We start from the raw sequence: 24788 nt of genomic DNA, 5'->3' as shown, positions 1-24788 counted from the left end.
AAAAGTACGTTATACTCAGTAGGTAGTGGGTCAGATAGCGGACCATCTTCTTGGGTGAAAATGCTCTGGAAGAAATCATTTAGCATATCTGCTTTTTCTTTGACTGATGTTGTTTAGCTTCCATCTTCCATTTTTAGATTTCCTATTCCCGATTTCGTTGTCATCTTGCTTTTAACGTATGACCAAAATGCTTTGGGATTACTCTTAGCCTCAGCTGCTACCTTGGCTTCTAGACCTCTTTTTGCTTTCCTGCATTTTTGTTGGCTTTGTTGTTTGCCTTAAGGTATTCGGTGTAGTCTTCTTTCTTTCTGGTTTGATGCCATTTCCTGAAGAGTCTGTGTTTCTTTCTGACTGTTTCTAGCGTTTCTTTGTCCATCCATTTTTTTGTATGTGCTCGGCCTACTGATTTGGTTGGTACTGAGTGTTGGACTGCCTGGTTGATTTTGTCCTTAATCAGAGTCCACATGCCGTCTACATTTTTGCCTTCCAGCTTTTTATCCCAGTCTGTGGTAGTCACTTTTCCCCAGTCCAGGTGCCATTGTACATTTCTAAAAAAAAAAACAACATTTTTGCAAATATCACTTAAATGGTTATGAAATCAATTTCAACAAACATTTGAGCTTAGAACTCTTTTTAACCAATAAGCTTTAAAATAATCCATATTTTCGACTTTGTATTTTTTTTTTTTTTTTTTACACAGTGATCACCACTTATCAAGGCCCGGAAGCCACTCAGGGATAAGGGTTATTGCAAGTACATTACGTTAGTGAGGAGATTTGCTGAAATGTTTACTTAAGGGGGCGGTTCATTAAGAATTTGTTAACATTAGACTTGAATACAACCAAGTTGTAGTCTGGAGGGAAGCAGGCAGACAGAACAGAGTTCCACAGGCGTGCAGTTCTAAGAAAGAAGCTTTGTTCATGGAATCCGCGTTTTGATTTAGGCACAGATATAGAGTGGGGGTAATTTTTCACAGTGGATTCAGCTAGACGGGTGTTTTTCGTGAAAGATTGGCAAGGGGGGACCAGAGATTGGAGTTCAGATGAGCATCTGCCATGAAAATAACGATAAAACAAGGATAGGCTCGCAACGTCTCTTCTGTGGGAGAGAGGTTGCAGGGTAGAGAAAAGGGCATCCCCCACTAAGCCATGAAGTCTATTTTGTACTCTGTCAAGGCAGGATAGGCTGTTTTTAGCAGTTCCTGCCCAGATATGGCAACAGTATTCCATCCTTGGACGTACTTGGCTTTTATATAGATAGAGAATTGCATCAGTAGTGAGATATCTTCTGGAGCGGTAGAAGGATCCCACCATCTTTCCAGCGACCTTGGCAACAGACTTGATGTACGTGTTCCATTTCAGATCAGGAGTAAAGGACAAACCCAGAAGCTTGTCAAAACATGGGGCCTCACCCAGACGAGAGCCATCCATCATAATTGATGCCAGATGGGGATCAGAGCGTTGATGATGTAAGGATAGGAGTTTGGTTTTGGATGCATTAAAGGTAACCAGCCACATCTCCCCCCACTGAACCACGCGCTCGAGATCAGAGGAGAGAGAATCAGAGAGAACTTTTTCATTTACAGCCTTTGATGTGTTGCCGTAGATGGTCGTGTCATCAGCATAGATGTCAACGAATGATTTAAGTATGTGTTTAGGGAGGTCATTGATGTAGATCAGGAAGAGAGTTGGGCCCAGGATTGACCCCTGAGGGACTCCAGCATTTATATTGCAGGCCTCCGATTTTTGTCCATCTACCACTACTCTTATGAGCCTATCGGAGAGAAATGATTTAATGATTGAGAAAACATTTCCAGTTATACCGTAGCTGGAAATCTTGTGAAGTAGACCCTTATGCCATACCTTGTCGAAGGCCTTTGATATGTCAAGAGCAATTGCCCTAGAAAGGAAGCCTTTGTCAAGAGATTCACTAATCCTGTGGGATATAACCGTCAGCAAATCTACGGTAGATCTTGCAGAGCGGAAACCATATTGTGTGTCACTAAGAAGGTTATTCCTGCTGAGGTGATTAACTATTTCTCTATTTAATATGGATTCCAGCAACTTACTCATAACACACAGGAGACTTATTGGTCTGTACTGAGAGGGAGATGACTTATCACCTGAATTCTTAAATACAGGGCAAACTGATGAGGTCTTCCAGGGAGTCGGAAAGCACTTCTCCTTAAGGCAGCGCTTAAATAGTTTCGTAAGTATGGGAGCAAGTTCTGGTTGAAGCTTTTTTAACACTATAATTGGGATGCCATCAGGGCCAGTTGCTTTACTAGAATCTAGGTTCTTTATTAGCTTGGCGACCTCATGCACGGATATTTGTATGTTACCTAGCTTGTTCTGTGTTATAGGAGGAAATATGGGGAGTTGTAGCAATCGACACTCTTTTTAGCTAGATTTACTGGACTAATAATTGGATTGGTTGGCATTAATGCAGAATTTGACCCAGATTCTCGAAATTTTCCGTCAATTATGGCTCGGGCTCGACTGACAATCACCGGATTAAGTCGAGTGTTGTTCAAATGTTCAAACGCTAAATCGACATTTTTTTTTTTTGTATAAACAATGGAATTTTTTAATTATTATTTGAGAGATGAGGGGTATTTTTTCTGTTTATTTTTTAAAAAACATTTCTTGAACAAAAAATAATTTGTAAATTTTCTTGAAAAAACCTTTTCTATACTTTCACCTAACAATTTATGGTTTTCGTAAAAATTATTCATAAAGATGAATAATTTTTTATGAAAATCGGAAATTGAAAATTCTTATAAAAACAACTTCTGTTTATAAATAAATAAAACTAAACAAAAAAAAAAAAAACAAAAACGTTTACTGCCGATTTTCTTGAAAATAAAAAGCCCCCCCCCCCCAAAAAAAAACCCGGTACTTTCACCTAACAATTAAAAACTTCATCTTTTCTTAAAAAACAAACTTTTGTTGATAAAAAATTGCAAAAAAATAATAAAAGCAAATAAAAAATATAAAATGCAACTTTTCTTGAAAATATATATATATATATATATATATATATATATATATATATATATATATATATATATATATATATTCAGTACATTTATAGTAGGTTTTTGTTATTTTTTATTGTATTTATTTCTATTTTTTCCGGTTGGTTTGTTTTAAAATTCGTCTGCGTCTGTTATTTAACTCGGCTTAATCCGGTGACTGCCGGTCGAGCCCGAATCATAATTGACGGAAAATCTCGAGGATCCGGGTCAAATTTTGCAAGTAACAATTTGTTAAATAACCTTTTAAAATCAATTGGCTTTTTGTGAGTGTAAATTATTACTGTACGCTATGCTTATGCATCTATGTTACCGCATCTTGTTAAATAATATTTTAAAGTTAAATTCAGTTTTTACGATATTTTTTATTATATTGTTAGATGAAAGTACAAAATTGTTACATAACACCCTCTTCCCATGTTCAGAATGGCTTTCTAAATAATAACGTTATTATTTCAGCGCGGTAACATAGATGCACAAGTATCATTTAAAATTTTTGATTCCAATAAACAATTATACACAGACAAACGCGAAATAGTCACACAAATTTTTTACTATTATAAATTAAATCGAGATGGTAGCCGGGTCTTAAGAACGATAACTCTGCCAGTGACTCAGCAAAAAAGAAGAGCTCTCCAATGCGGGGAAAGTAAGAAAATACTCTTGCAAACATGGATCCCGAGAAGGAATCACTCGTCGAGCAATTTATTAATGTAACAGGAGTAGACAATGACCGGGCGAAATTCTTTCTCGAATCTTCCTCATGGGATCTGTCTGTATGTATCTGAATACGCAAAGCTTATTTCAAACATATTTTTCAGTCTCTCCATTCATTGCAATCGCTCAGTGATTAACCGTACGTGTGCTTCTCTAAATACGTTTACTATTCTAGTCTTGGCTCGCGGTGGCATTTTGTAAACTATTGAGTATATTAAAAAAAAAAAAAAATAAAATAACCACCTCTTTTTTATTATTAAATTAGTTTTTACACGTGTTTTTAAAATATAGCTTCATATAAAATGAGAATCGATATGTTATAGTGTAATAGTTATTTGTTTTTTTTTTGTGCGACATAAAAAAAAAAAATTACCGAACTCGTTGTTTTCATCAGCTGTGATGAAAAAAAATATTTGAAAGAAAGGCGACAGATCAAACAAGGGAGATAAATCGTTAAAAAAAAAAAAAAAAGAAAAAAAAGCGACATTTTTATTAAATTGTTAGGTGAAAGTGCAGGATACTTAGAACCCCCCCTCTTCAATATTAAGAATGACTTTCTGAATAATAATGTTATTTCATTGTGGTACAAGTACCAATTTAGTTAAACAACAAACAGCAAAAATAGTACTTTAATTAAATTAATGAAAATTTGGATAATGTCCAATTCTGTTTTCGTAAATTTATATATTTTTTTTTAAATAAAAAAAAGTAATTCAATAACGAACAAAAATTAAAAGTAATCTAAAATATGCTTTTTAAAATAAGCAATTCTAGTTATGTCTCCTGTTTCTGCAATCTTATTTAAAAAAAACATCATGTAAAAACGTTAAAACTCCCCACATTTTTTTTGTTTGATTTATAAAAAAAAAAAAAAAAAAAAAATGTAACTCTTCGGTTCACAAATATATTTTTATTTCAAAAGTTTAAATAATCAATATCTTTTTTTTTTTTTTTTTTGTCCAACCGGCAGGACCAAAGAAAGACTTTTTCAACAGGGAGATGCTATGCTGAGCTTGAAGAAAACCGTTTTCTTTCTTTAACAATTTATGTACTTTCACTTAACAATTAAGTACTTGTACAGTTTAATCAAGACATTAAAAAAAAATGAAAACATGTAAAGAATATATTGTACGTACCAGTCATAGAATTAAATTCTCCGAAAAAAAAAAAGAAAAGAATTTCACTTAATTTGATCAAGTGTTTTTTTTTAATTTTTTTTTTTTTTTTTTTTTTTTTTCATCGGAGAACCACTTTTTTTTTATGACACGGAGCAAAAGGTTTCGCTTTTTAGACCACGAGGAAGGGAGAAAAGCTATTATTTAACACGAGGTGTTTGCAGTTTAGATAGTTATCTCCCCGTTACGCCCCCTCCCTATCTCGTGGTCTAAAAATTCAAACATGGCTACCTTCAGCTCGCTGTCATAAAAAATGTTTTCCGTTGTAAAAAAAGAAAAAATCTGCTTGATTAAATTGTATTTTTTATTTTTTTGAGAACTTCATTCCATAACGGATACATAAAATATAACGTTTTTTTTTTGTTTAATGTCTTAATTAAACTGTACCAACAATTGAATAAACAAGATATCGTAAAAATTGAATTTATAATTTGAAGATATGCTACCCAGCAGCAAAAAATAGCACTACATATTCTGCATGAGTACCCAATTAAGAGTGCTTTCTGCACGATACCAACCGAAATGTTTAGTTCGGTTTGTATTGCGTAGAAGCACTTAATTGAGAATTAGGTACTTCACGGGGAACGTGGACCCTGCGTAAACGGGGTTTAACTTAATGGCTGCTCCCTGAGGTTTTCTTTCACTTTCTTCGTATATATCTCGTACACTTTGTTTTTTTTTTTTAAACGAGTGTTTTAAAATTTCTTTAATTAAATTTGATTCATACTTTTATTTCGTGCTTGTTTGCATTTTATTTTCCAAACTTTTTTGAAGGTACTAGTTGAGGAAAAAAAAAAAAAAAATGCCAAAAGCATTATTTGAATATGTGTGAAAAAATGGTCAATTTTTATTACGTGCCCAGGCTGCCCAGCATTATAAACACCCCAACCTCCCCATGTTAAGAACGGCTTTCGGAATAAACATCTCCCAACCTCAAAAGCCGTTCTTAACCTGGAGAGGTTGGGAGGGTGTTTATTCTGAAAGCCGTTCTTAACATGGGGTGTTTATATTACGTTGGGGCAGGTCGTAAAAATTGACCGAAAAGATAGATGTAACAAAAAAAAAAAAATATTTAGTGGGGAATATATAATAAAAACAAATCAAAAAAGTTTTGAAAATAAAATAAAAACAAGCACGAAATAAAAGTATGAATCAAATTTAACGAAAGAAATAATTTTTTTTAAAAAATACACACTCGATTAAAAAAAAAAGAAAAAAGTGTATGAGATATATACGAAGAAAGTGAAAGAAAACCCCAGGGAGCAGCCATTAAGTTAAAACCCGTTTACGTAGGGTCCACGTTCCCCGTAAAGTGCCGAGAATTAATTTAAAATAGTTTTCTTAATTTTAATAAATCAATAAATAATGGTTTAGTTTTGTTTCGGAATTCGCTGCGTTTCGTATGACCAAGAATTTAGTAAAAGGCAGGATCAGAATTTTTGTAGGAATTTTTGACACCCCTACGAAACTGCGAATAAAATATAAAAATCTCGTAATTTCTCTGTTAAAAGTGGGTTATTTATTTTCTTTATGGATTATACTTCCAAAATAAACTATTACAGTTGTTTTAAAAGTAATAGAAATATTTTTTTTTTTTTTTTTTTTAAAACAGTAATGAATTTTCCAAACTCAATATTTTTCAATTTTTAAACTTTAAAAATCTATCAATTTTTCTATTGATTCTATTTTTACGATATTTTCAGGGTCAATGTGAAATTTTATGTTCTTTCAAATAAACCGAATATAATATTTTAGACAAACGTTTTTTTTTTAAATTCACGCCCCCCCCCATTTGTGTAAGTGTCACACATTTTCAAGTTTCTCTTAAAAAGTAAATAATTAATTTATGTTTAATAGTTTTATATATCACAAATTGAAGAGAAAAGGTCAATAAATAATATATTCAAATTTAAAACAAAAAAAAATCCCTTTTTTAGAAATTTACCTGTAAAGTCCGAAGTTTAAAACCTTTTTTTAAAAAAAAAAACATTGTTTTTTTTTTTTTTTTTTTTTTTTTAATAAAACCTTGGTCCTTTAATTGAAAAAAAAAAATTAGGGCTTGAATTACATTTTTCGAGGAGTTATAAGCTTGGAAAGATGGGGTGGAATTATTCACTATTTTCACGAAATTTCTGACACTGCTAAGGCAGGGGGCTTTGTTTACATCGATGATGAGCTGTTAAAACCTTACGTACTTAGGTGTCATGGCGAAATTAGTATGAATCCTAAATAATTGCGACAAACGATCCAGTTGAAAATGTTGGATTTATTTTTAACAGATACGCATCTAAGCTGAAATTCTTCATTTGAGCTGTACATAAGTTTTCACTTTCACTTTTGCCCCCCCCCCTTAATTTTAATACGATTTTGGGGGATTTAACAGAAACTAACACACGAAAAAGGGTAAAAAAAATTCAAATAACAAGAAATAAATGTTCCCAAAAGGCAAGATAAGTTACTTTTCTACCTACTTGAATATGGTTTGTGTTTTAATGCATTTTAATGCTTTTATTTGGTTCGAAAAAGAACTAGTGTCGAGTTGGTAATTGTTACCGATAACATGTCCGCCCCCGAACATGCCGTCTTGTTTGATCTGTCGCCTTTGTATAAGCACCGTTTCTTTTTTTCTTCATCCAAGCCGACAGAACCGCAGAAACCTTGTCAACACACTATTGATCTTGAAGAAAGCAAAAAACAAAAAACAAACTCCATGTTATAAATAGGTTTCGAAATGTTATTTCAGCACGGTCCGTATTCTGCAAAAGTATCTTATTTTGTTTTAGATCAGTGTAGGATCTGTTCTGATGCTACATTGCTACACTAGTTAATTTGTCCTTAGTCAATGGAGAGGAAACCCTTCTATGCTAAGGCGATTTTTATTTTTTTACCTAGTTCTAGAGCCCCTCCATTAAAAAAAACGACCTTGTGTCACATTTTGCTTTCGTAGAGGAATGAAATAAATTTTTCATGAGATTAGAAAAGTTAACAAAAAAATCCAACACAACAAGCTAAAATTAAGTGCAATCCATTCCATTCAGTAGTAAATTCGGACAGTTTACGGTGACAAAAAGAAAGCAAAACAAAGCTAAGAACGACAAAGATGTCCATTTAACAAAAAAAAAAAAAAAATTCTGTGTTGAGAAAGCAGAAAATGTGTGGCAATTTTAATGAATGAATAATGAATGGCACTAATGTGAAACTAATAATTGTACTCCTTCAAAACAATGTTTTTAACTGAGAGATCGTTCACAAAAAGGGGTACTTAATGCACTTAATTTTACCATGCTGAAATAATAACGTTATTAATAAGAAAGCCATTCTTAACAAGCGGAGGGAGACTGCTTTATAATTATACTGTACTTTCACCTAACAATGTAATAATAAAAAAAGGCGGTTAAAATAGTTGATCGATCGATGCTTTTAAATATGCGGTTTAAAGCAAAAACAACAATACTTAATTGTGTCGAAAATAGTAATATATCAAAAAATTATGAAACTTCATCAAGTAGAAGAACTGCTATTGTATTTTTAGAAAAAAAAAGTCTATCGCTCGGCTAAAGCAAACTTTGCAATCTTCAAGGTGTTTACATCTGAGGAAAATGTAATTTCTCCTTTTTTGTAAAAATTACTTTTAACTATAAATAATTTCTGAAATATTCTCTCACCTCGGTTTTGCCCTTAGCAGAATGAAAGAAAACGGTCAGAAATCACATTTAAATCACCTTTAGATTTCAACGTAAATTTTATTAAAGTAAAAAGATCCAAATAGCAAAAGATGTGTCATCTTCAGCTCTCTGCCGAGCAGGGCTTGAAACATCCGAAAAGAGTAGTAGTTCATGATTTCTCTTCGCGTAATGCAGGATACAATATTTCGTGCTGTTTGAATAATTGCTGCAACAGGTCGATGAGTTGAGTGATGCCTTCCACAGGTGGATGCTAAGAGTCCAGCAGTCCTCATGGAGTTCACTGTGCATACCGTCCAAATGGCAGACAAATGACAAGTCAAAATGTCAACCTTAATTTCATCTCTGAGAGGCATTATGAGTAATGATGAAAGTTAGTCAATTCACAGAGCACAATAGTGTGCGATGAATATAATATTTCGCCCAACATAAAGACATTGTTGTTTGCAAATGATAACATTTTGCCCAACATTAGGGCATTGATGTGTCTCAATGACGCAAAGGGGTTTTGAGACTACAAGCCTTGAGTGAGTTTTTGTGCGTCCATTCGACCTGTTTGTGTGAAAAGATAAATTTAGCGCCAAGAATACCTTCGGCAGTCAATCTGATAGGTTCAAACAAAATCATGGATGGTCAAACTGACCAATAAGGATAAATTTTCATAATTTTTTAATTTAATATCTATAAAAGTGAACATGTCTACGTATCTGTCTGTCTGTGTGTTTACATTTCCCTACGCAATAACTGTCAATTTCAAGCCTACAGACAATTGATGTGATGGGTTTTCGACCAGAAATTTGGGGATTAAGGGGTTTAAGTTCAACGATTTGACCTTTGAGAACTCTACCAAACTCCTCCAACAATTTTGGGTCTAAACACTTGAAATTTTAGGTATAGGTTCCTTCTAACGTAACTTGATTTGAGCTCCAAACAATAAATGTTAAGGAGTCATAATAGGGGTCAAAGTTAAAAAAATTGACTTTTTTTTTTTTTTTTTTTTTTTTGCTCAGCATACACCTCCAAACACCCGGGCAATGCCGGGCACCCATGCTAGTATATCTATAAAAGTGAATGTGTCTGTGTACATTTCCCTACGCAGTAACTTTGTCAATTTTAAGTCTGCAGACTCGAAATATGATATACAGGGTACTGGGATTTGGGAAAATCTTTGATCGGGTTTTTGGCCAGAAATTTGGCTGTTAAGGGGTCAAAGTTCAACGATTTGACTTTTGAGAACTCTACCAAACTCCTCTGACAATTTTGGGTCTAAACACTTGAAATTTTAGATATAGGTTCCTTGGACATGGATTTAATTTAATAACTTGATTTGAGCCCAAAACAATAAATTTTAAGAGGTAATAATAGGAGTCAAAGTTAAAAACAAACTTGACCTCTGTGATCTCTACCAAATTACTCAGACAATTTCTGGTCTAAACATTTGAAATTTTACATAAAAAGTATTCAGAGATAGGGCAAGCTTTTTCATCGGTTTGGATCGAAAATTATTAGTTACCAATATATAAATTTATCTATGTTTGCATGTCTGCCTAAAACTTTCGACAGACGACGGATTTTACCAAGATCAGTATCGTTTTAAAGTTCGACCTTACATGCGGCAAATATCGAAAAATTGACTGTAAACATTAATATCTTCACCTTCAACTAGGCACTGTCCTACAGGAGAGGGGGGTCGTTTTTTTCGCCGATATTTTTGAAAGTTATCCTTTCCTTTCGATTGTCTAGCCTTAATTTAAACATAACTCACTTCAGGTTTAGCGGTGGTCATAACCACAAAGATGTCAGGTTTTTTTCCCCGTTCTTTTCCTCCTTCGCGGTACGGGTTTGAGCCTGCCTTCCTACTACCACTTTTTTTTTTTTTTGCTCAATATATACACCCAAACACCTGGGCAATGCCGGGCTGAAATGCTAGTATATTACTATTTTCGACATGGCAATTATTGTTGGTTTTGCTTAAAACATATTAAAAAAATCGATTTGTTGATTCTAACAAGCACCAAAAGAAATATTGTAAAATTTGAATTTAACGTGAAAATACTATTTAAAAAAAAAAAAATAGCATGGTAACAAGTGAATAAGCACCAAAAAAGGTGCTTGTACAAAGAGAGGCAACAGATCGATTTAAAAAATGCCATAGAAAAAAACATTACTTATGTCGAAAATAGTAATATATCCCAAAATTATGAAAATTCATTGAGTAGAATAACTGCTATTGTGTTTTTAGTAATATATATATATATATATATATATATATATATATCGCCTAAACATGTTAACCGCAATTACCATGTAATCTAAAATATGCTTTCTGAGTTACGTCCCCTATTTCTGCAATCTCTATGGTCTACCCTCAAACATCGAAAAATGAAATTTTCCCTAATTTTCTGTAAAAATTAATTTTAACTATAAGTTTCGGTAAATTTTTACTTTCTTTCCACCTTAACACTCACCTTTAAAATGACAACTTTTATAAGTTTTTGGATATGCTGAAAACGAATATCACATTTACATTTGGCACAGGCAAGTAGTTTTCCAGATATTAAGACCTTTACTATGTTGTGTAATGCCTGATGTTATTACTGGTGGCCATTGTGTACATGCAAGCGCATATGCATTTTTTTCCAACAGAACAAGTACTTTGAAACTTACCTACATCATTGTTTGGTATTTTTGTTAAGTAGTTTTAAAAGCTTTATTTCATTTTAAATATTAATCCCCCCCCCCCCCCCGGAAAAATAAATTATAAATGAGGGTAAACAAGAGGCAGATTTGAATCCCCTCTCCTTAAAAAATATATATATATATATATATATATATATATATATATATATATATGTGCCGCCCTCTCTTCTTTACACAGACAGGACTTTCCAATGGTGAAAATCTTCCTCCTCCCAATAAAATTGACAAAACAGCAGATCTTAGTTGGAAATTTAAAAAGACGTAAAGAGTTGAAATAAGAAGCATTTAAAACTAAAAAAAAAGCATAAAACATGATGCAGGTATGTTGCAAAGTAACTTTCATTGGCTACTAGCGGGAGTGCCCGGCGTTGTTGGGGTGTTTAGGTGGTGTAGTAAGGACCCTGGGGAGGGAGGTCAAAACAACATTAGCAGGGGTGTAGTAAGGAATCCCGGAAAAAAAGTGGTAGTAGTGGGGAGGGGGAATCAAAACAACAAAACAACAGTAGGCAGAAGTGTTTAAGAAAAAAAAAAAAAGTAGGCAGGCAGGCTCAAACCTGTAATGCGAAGAAGGAAAAGAAGGTGAAAAAATTCAAACCGCTTAACTCATGTGACCACCATAACATATGACTTTGCTGCTGTTCAAATGAAGGCTAGTACTTGCAAGCGCGTATGATGACTTTACAAAAATATTGACGAAAAAGTGACCCCTCCTTGTACAAAACTGCTCAGTTGAGGGTGAAGCAATAAATGTTCTTTTTGGCCAATTTTTTGATATTTGTTGACTGAGGTTTAAAACTATACCGAAATGGTCAAGATCTGTCGCCTGTGTCAAAAGATTTTGCGAGACATGCAAACACACACGCACACATTTTGCCCTTTATATATAGAAAAAGAGAGAAGATGGTAACGTTTATTTGTTGTATAATTGCTTTTTGACCTTTTTTTTTTAATCCGTGTGGATTGTAAAACATACCCAAAAGTACTTATTCAGTTGGAAAAATTGGTTGCTATGTTTGATTTGTTTCTTGCAGTTTCATTTACATGCATGCACATGTGTTAAAAATGTATGCACGCTTGCGCAAACAAAATGACTATCAGTGATAACATAAGGAATTATGTTGCAGAATAAGTCTTAATACCTGGAATACTTTGCCTGCACCAAATTTAAAAGATATTCGTTTTTAGCATACTCAAAACCTGTAAAAGTTGTCATTTCTACTCTGAATTTCAGATGTTCAGAATAAATATGAAAATCGAAACTTGCACATTTCTCTACCCTGCATCTCTCTCCTACAGAAGAGTTTGTCTCTGCTCTATCGCTATTTTCATAGCTAGTGCTCAACTGAACTCCAATCTATGGCTTCCCCCTTGCCAAACTTTCACAAAAGGACACTCGACTATCCACAACCACTATATATGATTTCACCCACTCTCTATATGTACCTAAATCTAAATGCAGATTCCATGAACAAAGTTTGTTTTCTAAAACTGCCTGCCTGTGGAACTGTTTCACTAGCCTGTTTTGTGGCTGATTACAATACTGTTATCTTCAAGTCCAATGTAAACAAGTTCTTGTTGAGCCGTCTCCTTAAATAATCAAATTATACTAAATTTCCACAACTAATGACTACTGAGCTACTGTCCTAGTGATAACCGTACACTCATTAACTCTTATCCTTGAGTTGGTCCTTGAGTTGGCCTTGATAAGTGGTGACCCCCTAGTAAAAAATTGGGTGGAAATTCAACTATAATCAATGTTATCGCCTTGTCATGTTGCAATTGGTAACATATTACTGCATTATTATATAAAATGTACTTTTGTGATTTTGTGATCCATTGATCTGCCATTATTATTTTGGAATTGTAACAAGACAGACTACAGTTATCACCAATACTATCAGAAGAGCTTGTCTGTTTACTATTTAAGCAAAATTAACTTTTTTTTTTTTTTTTTTTTTTTTTTCCAAAAACTATTTTCATTAATATTTAATTTTCTACTTTATTATTTTTCGTAATTCTTGGATATTTTGTCAATTTCGACATGACAATTAAGAAGATACCATTGGTTTTAATTGAAATTAAATATTTGGATTTTCGATTGTCATTCTGATGCTGAAGAAACGCTACAAATACCACCGTTAAAGAACTTGTTCTAATTCTGGTACTTTCCAAACTGTATATATATTTTTTTTACTCTTTTAGTTTTAGTTTGGTAAAAGTCAGTTTAGTTTAGTTCAAATTCTGTAGAAGCACCTTATTTCCGAATGAAAAGATTAGAACTCTTTCTAATTGATTGAAAAATAGGTGTTTGCTGAAAACGGCGCCCTTTTTTTTGTATATCTTGTAAAAGTCGAAACTTTATTCATCCTTCTCCATTCATAGTTGGAATTGTTTATGTTACCACTATAAATCTCTGGATACTTATTCCAAAAGAGTACCCAATTTGTTTAATAAACACATTTTTCTTATGGAAAAATGCAAAAATATTCAGGGAAAATTTTAAAAAGTGGAAATGTGTGAAAATAGTGTGGTGGTTTTTCTTTTTGTGTAGAAAATGATTAAAGGAATGCGAGAGCTGAGGAGCAGTTTCACTAAAAAGCAAAGCTAATGAGCAAAAAAAACAGTATAAAGCATATACAGGTGATTTAAAACATTTTTTAAATTTTTATTTTGGTCTGCATAGCTCTAAAAAGTCAGCAGTATGCCCATCCCTCCCTGTTCGAAAACTTTGGAGACCCCTGGATTAGGTAATAAAACTACTAGGTGGTATCTATGGAAAATGTCTATTTAACTTTAGTCCGCATGCTTGTTTGCATTGGTAATCTTTTAAACCAGCACATTTCAGGTGAAACCATTATTACATACTTGCGTGTCTTGGTGAAATTCGTATAAATTCCAAAAGTTACGTAGTAGGAGTTGTAGATGTGCTAGAAGTCAAATCTAAATTTCGAAAAGTCCCATTCAAAAAAAACAAAACCTATAAACATGACTATATTTTGAATTATTTTTCTCGAATCCCTCTACCTAGCAATATAAGAGTAAATATAGCTAGTTTTAAATAAACAAATAAAAAATATTTAGAAGAATTTTAGAAGCCAATCAATGTTTTTTGTTTCTTTTTGAATAAATTATTTATTTTAAATATTTGAGATCTTTCACTGTAAAATGTTCTAGGCAAACGTATAGACATTTAGTTCTTTTTCCTTTTTAATCGTTCTTGAGATATAGTGTCACTGTTAAGGTAATTGTCCATTATGATGTTTTGTTGGCATTTAAATTCTGTGAAGGATTACAAGAAAAATGGATCTAAATGTGTATGTGATTTTCACAGGGACATTTTATGTTGACAGATTTGAAGTATTCAAAATAAACAATTTATTAAAAAAATAAAACACATTAATTGACTTTTAAGAATTCAATTCTTGTCCCAAATTCCCCCAAGTCATACTCCAAAAATTATATAAATTGATCAAGTACTTTTATTTTTATTTTGAAAATCATTTTTAAGATATTAATTGGGATTTATAGGCATTACAACATAAATCTTGCAAATTTTGAATTATTGTTAGCTCCCTTATGTTTTGAGATTTTTAAAAAATTGGCGGAAAAGATAGTCATTCCTTGTTTAAAAATATAACCATTTTTTTTTTTTATACAAAACTTCAACCAACATTTTTTTAATTTTTCAGTAATAGTTATTTTTTAATTATTTTTTTTATTAACATTGAAATTGTTGCCATTTCTCAAACAGAATTTGAAATCCAAGATAAACTCTATGTGAGGAAGTTTTCTGCTACTTGTGTTAACTGTTATTTCAAAGCTTTTGATGAAATCTTTTGTTCCAAGTTAATCTGGGTTTATCTAGAGTTAACCGTATTGTTTGTCAACCAATCTTTATTTGATCCTTAGCCAAACAATGTTTGAGGATTAAATAAGCCCTAAGGAGAGCAGGCAGAAATTGCTCTCTTGAACCTTCAATTCAAATGACACTGTTTTATAAATTTATTTTAAAATTTTCAAAATGGATGATGTTGTCAGATGTTGTTCATCCTTTGTTATGTCATAAAAGGATGAGTGGTAGCTGGCGAAAACTGTTGTTTGAAAGGAGCAGCAGTCATTACTGCTGGTTGTTGTTACAACACTGCCCGATGTTGCCCAGTCATAAAATATGCTTAAATATAATATTTTTAATTCATGCAGATTTTGTATTTATTATTATAGATCCAATTCTCTATTGATTATTATATTGTACCCAATATATAGTAGTGATTTTAAAAGTTAAAAAAAAAATATCACTTGGGTACCATCAGCTAGAATCGAAACCAAAACATTTAGCTTTCAAACGATTTTGGCTACCATCTGAGCTAGGGACAGATGGATATCAAAACTTCATAAATTAATGTGATTTACCCTATAAATGTATATTTATGCATGCAAGTGTTTAAAGTTGACTTATGCCTGCCAAGTTCCAATTTTTGAATTTTGACCCCTTAGCATCTATTTTCACTGGCTAAAAACGAAATTGAATTTCTTCCACAATTCTGAATCCCCCATATATCAAGTTTTAAGTTTGTAGACCCAAAATTGACAAAGTAGTTTGATAGAGACCATTGTTGCGCGTGCACACACACACACACACACAAGGTCACTTATATCTCTATCTCTACTATTATAAAAAGAAAAGGAACTTTGTGTATGAGTTCGTATCCTATGGATTCGGAAACAGCTGGGCCAAATTTCAAAAAAAAATTTCACACACTGGTACTTGATGTGTCTGGGAGTGTTCTTATATAGGTTTTGTATCGGAATGCATCTGATAAGTATCAAAAATCGATAATTGAAAAGATTTGAAGAAGCAAGTAAGATTTTGACCAAAGTTAACATTTTTTACAACCTAACATTACAAGTGCATTTGAGAAGTTTTATCGCTGCAAAAGCAGAAAGGCCTGGCCTATAAAATCAACTGCAGATTATTTTATAAGAGTAAGGCGTGTTCGAAATGCATGTTTCTTTTTAGTGTGCAATTGAACCATGATACTTTTGTACGATTAACTTTAAATCAAGTGATTATGTAAAAATAATTTCATAAAATCAACAGTTGGTTCTTTGATATGACAGGGGCGTGTTTGAAATTAATGTTTCTGCTTGGAGAACAATTGAACCATGATACTTGATGTTGGCATTTTGAACTAAGTGAAACCATTATTTACAGATAATTTCGTAAAGTCAACAGTATATGTTTTACAGTCCAATGTAGACTACAATATATTGTGGACTGTCACTGGGGAGGCATGTGAAGCTTCCTCCTGGTAAACGGGGGGGGGGGCTAACTAGAGCAGGCAATCAACTGTTGATTAAAAAATTGAATGAATTCATCAACTTTGATAACAATAAAAGTATGGGATAGTCGAATATTTGTTGATCCTCATTCAATCTTAGTCAATGTCGGATCTCTCTGCTAGTAATATGCATATAATGTATATGTATATTAAAAATACTAGCATAACATTCTATGTCTTATTATTATTCTAATTATAACTAGCAGGGAGACCCAACATTGTCCAGGATTGAATGAGGATCAACAAATTTTTTACCCTTCCATACTTTTACCATCAAAATTTGTGACATCAACCATTTTTTTTAATCAAATCGATTGATTGCCTGCTCTAGTTGGGGACCCACTGTGGTATACCAGGAGGAAGTTTCACATGTCTCCTTGCAGTGACTTGGTTTACAATACATTTTAGCCTATATCGTACTATAGATAATCTACTACTGATCTCATAAAATTATCTGTAAACTGGTGGGGGTGGGCTTTGTCTGAGCGTAAAATACACTTAAATATGATATTTTAATTTGTCCAGATTTCGTATATATTATAGTCGTGATTTCAAAAGTAAAAAAACAAAAAAAAACTAGTACCATCAGCTAGAATTGAAACTGAAACTATGGCAGTCAAAGCTGGTGACATTACCACTGTACCAACGTGACACATACAAACTGATTAAAAATAAATTAAGAAATGTTTAACAATTTTTTTTCAATTCTGACCCCTTTTTGACCGCTTAAAAACAATTTTAACCGACTAAAGACCCATAAAAGAACAGCCAGTAAGAAATCCAATCATTTGAGGCCCTTAGCGACTTTAAGTTTCGGAGGAGATAGTTTGAAAATATGGAGAAAGACTGACAAACAGGCAGACATATAGTCTTTTATATAATAGGTTATGGTTCCATTTAAAAGTTAAATATGCAAAAGTCAGATATCATCGTACAATTGTGCTCCTATCTTATTAAAGAACGGTGCTAAAACTTCTCAAATGCAATTGTGATATTAGTTTGTATAAAAGTGTTAATTTTCGTCAAAATAAAACCTCTTTCTTTAATCAAATCTTTTTGATTATTAATTTTCGGTACTTCTCAGATGCATTCTGATACAAAACCTACATATTAGATTCACGTAAGAGGAAACAAAATAAACCAAAAAAAAAAATATAAGCACTATTTTTATTATATTTAAAAAAATAAATTCAATTTTTCTCATCTTAAATTTCTTTCGGGTAAGAGGGGGACTCAAATTAATTGGTCTCTAGACTAAATTAAAAACACTTCCTGTATCACTGCTGATATATTTATATGCTAGCTAAAGTACTTTCATATTCAAGAACAACACGTGGTTAGTGCATATCATCAGAAAATGAAAGATGAAAAAAAGTTATTACATTTCTGAATTTTTTAGATTAGGATTGATTCTTCGTATTATTTGAATTCTTCAGATTATCGTTCTCCTCTTTAGTGTTTTATTCATACTTGGTGTAATCTTCGACTGTCTACAGGTGTATCACACCAGAGTTTGACACTATACACCTTCAACCGTCTTCAGGTGTATCATGTTGGAGTTTGACACGATACACCTGCAGAAGGTCAGTGGTTACATTGACTGAAACATGAATATAACAGTCAAGATGAGACTAGTAGTTTAAAGTATTCAAATAATACGATTAAAAAGACAGTTCTCTTTTTTTCTTTTTACATAGGAGTCACCACCCACTTATCAAGGCCCAGAGGCTACTCGAGTTTAAGGAGTAATGAGTGTACAGTAGTTGATAGGACAATATCGTAATAATCGTTTGTAGTGGAAATTTGGTAAATTGGATTACTTAAGGGGACCGCTCATCAAGAATTTGTTTACGTTGGACTTGAAGACGAATAAATTGTAGTCAGCTGGAAAGCAGGCAAATGGAAGAGAGTTCAACAGGCGCGTAGTTCTATGAAAGAAGCTTTGTTCATGGAATCTGTGTTTAGGTTTAGGCACAGATAAAGAGTGGGGGAAATGATTGATAGCGTTTTCAACTAGACGAGTGTTTTCGTGAAGGTTTGGCGAGAGGGGGGGCATCATAGATTAGAGCTCTGACGAGCACTTACCATGAAAAAAAATGATAAAGCAGAGATAGGCTCGCAACGTCTCTTCTGTAAGAAAGAGGTTGCAGGGAAGAGAAAAGGGCATCTCCCCCCCCTAGGCTACAAAGTCAGTCTTATTTATATGGTAATGTCCACAGAACATTAGTGATGATACTTTGAGAAGATAGCGATCAAAGAATTTCCATGTGGCCCAACTTAGCGTGCAGTTCCTGTTCATGCTACTTTTCATCAGATCAGAATACATGTTGTGATATAAATCTAGTGCCAAATACATCAAGTTTGACACTATGGTTGGGTGACACTGAGATTTTTCAGCATGATGAAACTACATGCTATAGTTATCTTTTTGCATCTTGTTGATGAAGATGTCACATTAATTTAAAGACTTGTCAGCTCAGTCTGATTGCAATGGCATTAACCCTGTTGGTTTCTTCTTTGATTTACACCATATCCTGAACCATAGCACACAAGATATTTTCAGATTTCGCACTCTTAGGATCTTCAATATGTATTACCTTTAACGCATCCTTTCCTTAGATCAAATCCCTAAACTGCGCCATCAATGTAAAATGCAACACTTACTGGCATCACAGAAACGCTTCTGAAAAAGATGTCAGTTGTTTAATCACGTTCTTCAGTGTTCTGAGGAGAAATTCATATGGATGCTGGTAATCTCAATCACACCTGCAAGCTGGAGGAAGAACAGAGGTCGCTAACTGAAGACTTGAATCAAACTGCTGAAGACGGACATGGAGCTGGTGGTCTGCCTCCATGTTTTTTTATGTTTGTTCCTGGAATGCCTGAAGTATGCTGAGCACTTAGTTGCTGATCGGTGCATATGGAACGCCTTGACATGAAATCGGCGGACTCATTTAGCGCCAGCTCCACCCACCTGGAGTGAATGCCGTTATATTTAGTGTCAAGATTCTTACTATGAACTGCCCCTACTAGTGATTCGATTGTGCTCCATTCTATCAATTTCTCGGTTCTCTTGTAAGCTTTATCTCTCAGCTGACAATCGTTTCATCTCATTAACCTTTATCCTCGAATGGTTATGGCCTTCATAAAAAATTCTTCAAATATATCCATTCAATCTGTGTCTTTTTAAAATTCTTCAAATATATCCATTCAATCTGTGTCTTTATATGCGACAATACAATTTCAAATTTAAAGCGTAATTGGTCGGACGTCTAAAGATGAGAAGATGTATCTAGAAAGTGAAAAGTTTTGCTTTTAGGTACGCTTTATCTGTTCTGTTTTTTATCTGTTTAATCAAACACGTTTAGATGTTTTGATTGGCAACATTTACCGAATTCCTTCTATTAAATTCATCAATCAATATTTGAGTTAATAGATCATTTGGAACAACTAGGGCAACTATACAGTGTTTGGATTCTTTCCAGGTTGTTTGGAAAGGTAGAACTTTCAAATTTTCCATCTATTTTCATTGTCTGCTTTGACCTTGCAGTACTGGTAGGTTGATAAACAATAACTTTTATCTATCTCTGGCCAGGTATTTATTTATACTTCTTTCTTTCAAGTTTACTTTTCTCATTTCTTCCTACATTTTCTTTGGTTTTCTCCTCTAAATTGAACCTTCTATCTTAACTGGAACCCAACAGGGAATACGGACCCCAGGCTGGCTTCACTTAGAAAATGGCAGACTTTGGGTGACACTGCTTTAACCTTCAAACAGTTTTTGCAACCAAGAGTGCGTTTTTTATATATTTACACAATTTTAATTAATCTTTGGATTGAATAAAAAAAAATAAAATAAAATCTTTAATAAAACTATTTAAACCAAAATTTGGATTTATATTTTCACTATGTTTTGGATGAATATCACATTCAAAATTTTTTAAGGCAGAAACAAATATAAAATAACTGACTTGTTTGGATGTTTGCAGATGTTTTGCAGATTTTTTTATGTAGAGTCCATTTTTTTCTATGTGCATTTTTAATACAAATCAATTTTTTTTTTATTGTTTTAAAATATTAACTTTAGCGACAATACAAATAAAACTTTGAAATTTTCAAGTCGATTTTCATGACACAGAATGCATTTATGCACTTACAAAACGTTTTAATTTTCAGGCAGATTTTTGCGAATTGATATTTTTTATCTTCTATATAAATAAAATGAACTCATTTTTTTCCGTCGGATTTTGACCTTAATAGGATTAAAAATCAAGATATTTCATGCAAATACGGCAGAACAATATCTGAGGTGTGTTATAGGCTTATTATTTCTCAAATTCCTCGATAATCTTAGATTTCTATACTTTTTCTGCTGAGAAGTCACGGCCAAAATCGGTTAAGATCAATGGAAGTGGTAAAATATTTTCTCTCTAATAAATTCCTCCTCCCCCTGCCACCACTTAACACCGTTTAAGGATCGTTCACAAGGAACAGTTGAGAAGAGAACACCGGTTTGGCTTCGTAGTTCTTTCATGTGAAGTTATTTAAAATCACTAAATTAAGCTGCAGTGCTCTGTGGCGTAGTGGTTAGCGTGCTGGACAATTCACATTATATTTTCACGTTCGCGCCAACCTACCGTAGTCGTTTTTTTTTTTTTTTTTTTCCTAAACAACTGGAATGGACTTTTCTTAGTGGCCGAACTGTTAACGTTGCAGATGTTTTTTTTTTTGGGTTTTTTTTCACACTTTATTTTCCTACTTTTACTCATGACTCCGGGTTTGATCCTTCCAACTTACCTACCATAACATTTTTTAACCCCCCCCCGTCCCGGAAACAAACACTCGGGCAACGCCGGGTACCCCCGCTAGTTAAAGATATAATAAAAACGAGTTCTATTATTTATTTGTGATCAAGATTGATTTTTTTTTTTATGGAGAGTGCGTTTATTTACAAATTTTTAAAATAAAACTATTTAATCTAAATTTTGGATTGATATTTTTACCTTGGTTTAAATAGTTTTAGTATAAAATAAACGCAATCTACATAAAAAAAATCAATCTTGGTTGCGAAAATCCATGAAAAATTTGCAAATTTGCAGTTGTATAAATATGTTTTGTAAATAATATAACTTGTATTTTTTATTATTGCTTTTTCAAATTTTGGTCACGGATAAATAACTTTTTATTATTATATAGAAGAAACAAAAATGCATTCTTAGTCGCAACAATCAGAAAAAAAGTTGTCGTTAAAGTTAATGTTTTAAAGAATAATTTAATAAATATTGATTTGTATAATAAAAAAAAAAATGCATACAGAAAAAAGGACTCTACATAAAAAGAAATCAATCTTGGCTACAAAAATCTACGACACATTTGTGAACATTCAGAGTCAGTTATTTTATATTTGTTGTTGCCCTTGAAAACTTTGGTTTAGTTTTATTAAAGAAATTATTTATTTTTATTTAAATAAAAATATCAATCCAAAGATTAATTAAAATTGTGTAAATGTATATAAAAAATGCATTCTTGGTCACAAAAATTGCATGAATGTACCAAGATGAAGTTAACCTTCATCTTGGTATATTCATCAAAGCAGTGTCACCTGAAATCTTTTTCTAAGTGAAGCCAGCCCGGGGTCCCATATTCCCTACTTGCTCCCTTAACTTTTTACATCTATTAACCCAAAACTGTAATCCATTTTTTCAATGTGGCCATACCATCAAAGTCTCCTGTTCTGCACACATCTGTTCAGATTTAATATTCCTCTGAGGGCATCAAAACTAAGCCTGTTTTTGGTCCCCCTGACAAAGGAGGGATTGAACCTAATAATTCACTCCCATTAATCCGTTTCTTTCTTTGCACTTTTCTCAATAACCACGCCTTGGATTTTTTGAAATTTTGCACAAACATTAGTCATGGTAAAAGTAAATTTTTCACTCGTGGAGGGGGACCCTGCATGCTCAGCTTGTTAAGACTTGTATTTCACAGCCACTGTACCATTCTTATATCATTTATCTTCATGCAATGCATGTTTTCAAATTTCGCTGAGCAAGTTTTAATTCCATACGCAATCGTACTGCGTACACATGCTTGATACACTTTTCTCTTGCTCCATAGTAATAACAGGTTGTTGGTTAGTAATGGTATCTGCCATTGCCATCCATTACATATTTCATAAGATACCGTTTTCCTTTTTATATATTTTGTTTTCCACACAGACATATTGTGCCAATGTATCTAGGAGTTAATAATTCTGTAATTCCATAATTAATCATTTTATCAAAATCAATATTGTTGGCTTCTTTGAAAATGTTCAAAATAAATTAATTACAATACTGATTTGAAGTAAACTTTTCATAATATACTGTATTTTAGCGATATTGAGTTGTTCAGTTAACTTCTTTATGACAGTAATTTTTTGTTGCTGTAAGCAAGTCCAGAGTATAAGTGCTTTGGCACTAAAAAACATAACTTCCTATTGCAATTCTGAATTTTTGAAACGAGATGTGAATGCTTGTGTTATGTTGATTAATCGAACTATTATTCTCCTCTCGGGTGTTATTGGCACAACGTTTCGGTTGCTGCAACCTGTGACCTTCTTCGGGTGTTGAGAACATGCTTCTTTTCCTACTAAGGAAAAAAAAAGGTTGGTTCTGCATTACAAGAATTCAAACCGTTTGTTTGAGAGTGGGACCGTAGATCATAAAGAAGGTTCAATCATCAGGGGTCATTAAGATATTTGTTAAAAGTTTTTCTATGGCTCAATTTTTCAGGATATCTATACGAGTTGTTAATCTTAATGGAAAAAAGGGTTTTATGAAACAGAGGATCGATACCCATGTTTTTTATAAAAACAAAAATATTCATGGGTATCGATCCTCTGTTTTGTAAAACACTTTTTTTCACTAATATTGTGTGTGTGTGTATATATATATATATATATATAAAAGCAGTGTAAATTTATAACGTGCATTAAAAAAAATATTTTTTAATTTTTAAAATGTTTTATGCTTTTCTTATTTCTTTTCTAGCTTGCCATAGCAAGTTTTTATGAAGATGACAATGAAATGGATACTGGTATGTTCTCTGCTGCTGCCTCTATGTCAGAACCAACCAGTCTGCCAACCTCGGGACCAAAGCCTGCTGATGCCCCCTTCAAGCCTCAACAAGATAAGCCTAAGTAAGTAAAGTTAATGAAGGGGTCATTTTAGCCAAGTTCAATAAGACCTTGCCATGAATGTTTTCTATTTGTATGCAAATTTTCACTGTTTTTTTTTTTTTAAATCTATAAATTTGACCATTTCTGAAATGCTGAGTTTATTATACATCCTTTAATAATATAATGAAGTTATTACTTTCAGGCAAGCTAAGTTTCGTACCCTCCTCTCTTCTTCCATAATAATCTGTGGAGAAGTGATTTTGGTGAGAGTAATACTTTGTGATGACACACTTGCTCAATCTACTGTATTGAGTATATATGGCTTCAGCATTTATCATTTACCAAGTATAGGGTGTCTCAAAAGGAGCTGACAGATTTGAAATTTGAGTTCAACCACTCTTTAGACAACGGTGTAATGACTCATGAGTTTAGTACCTATTTACTATGCCTCCCCACGGGACAGAGTTAGACACCAGGGTCGTTTTTTAACGTGGAGAAAAGGTACAAAAATAAAAATTGTCTCAGTCGTGAAGGATTTCTCCTCCACCGAAAGAGAACAAGAAATAGAAGTGCAGCATCTGAAGAACAGATACTACACTTTGATCTTTATATTTAATTTATTCCGTTTAAAGAAAACATTACAATTAAAAAAATTCCAATATAAAATTAAAACATTTAAAAAAGTAAAATCTCCAAAAGACAAAACAAATTTAGGCACAAGGCCCTATAAGATCTGGGGAGGGGAGTGTTGCAGGGTCTTTGTAACTAAAGTAAAAATTGGAGTCTTTGGCGACTTTACTCTTGACTGGCAACATTTACCACAATTCCTCATTCACTCTGTGGAGTCTAAAGCTAACTAATGAAAACCCCAGCGTTTTTGCAAAAAAGATATATATACAATTTCTGTATGTGTGTGTGTGTGCATTTTTTTTTTTTTTTTTTTTTTTTTTTATTATTTAAAAGTGTGTGTGTGAAAAAAGT

The 24788-nt window shown here is 33.0% G+C and overlaps 1 protein-coding gene across 1 annotated transcript in view; it reads left to right on the top strand.

Moving 5' to 3' along the window:
* Positions 1–3650: 3650 nt before the first annotated feature.
* Positions 3651–24788, top strand: part of LOC145293207 (NSFL1 cofactor p47-like) — a 54712-nt gene continuing 33574 nt past the window's right edge. Inside the window, exons 1-2 of the mRNA XM_080139726.1 lie at positions 3651–3810; positions 23680–23828. Coding sequence (XP_079995852.1) covers positions 3706–3810; positions 23680–23828 — 254 coding nt within the window. The 5' untranslated portion in view covers positions 3651–3705. The remainder of the gene's footprint in view (positions 3811–23679; positions 23829–24788) is intronic.

This window comes from Euprymna scolopes, chromosome 14 (assembly GCF_053919585.1).
Source record: "Euprymna scolopes isolate OS-2025 chromosome 14, ASM5391958v1, whole genome shotgun sequence".
NCBI lineage: Eukaryota > Metazoa > Mollusca > Cephalopoda > Sepiida > Sepiolidae > Euprymna > Euprymna scolopes.
The sequence above is the reverse complement of the archived record's forward strand: the minus strand, read 5'-3'. Positions and strand labels throughout refer to the sequence as shown.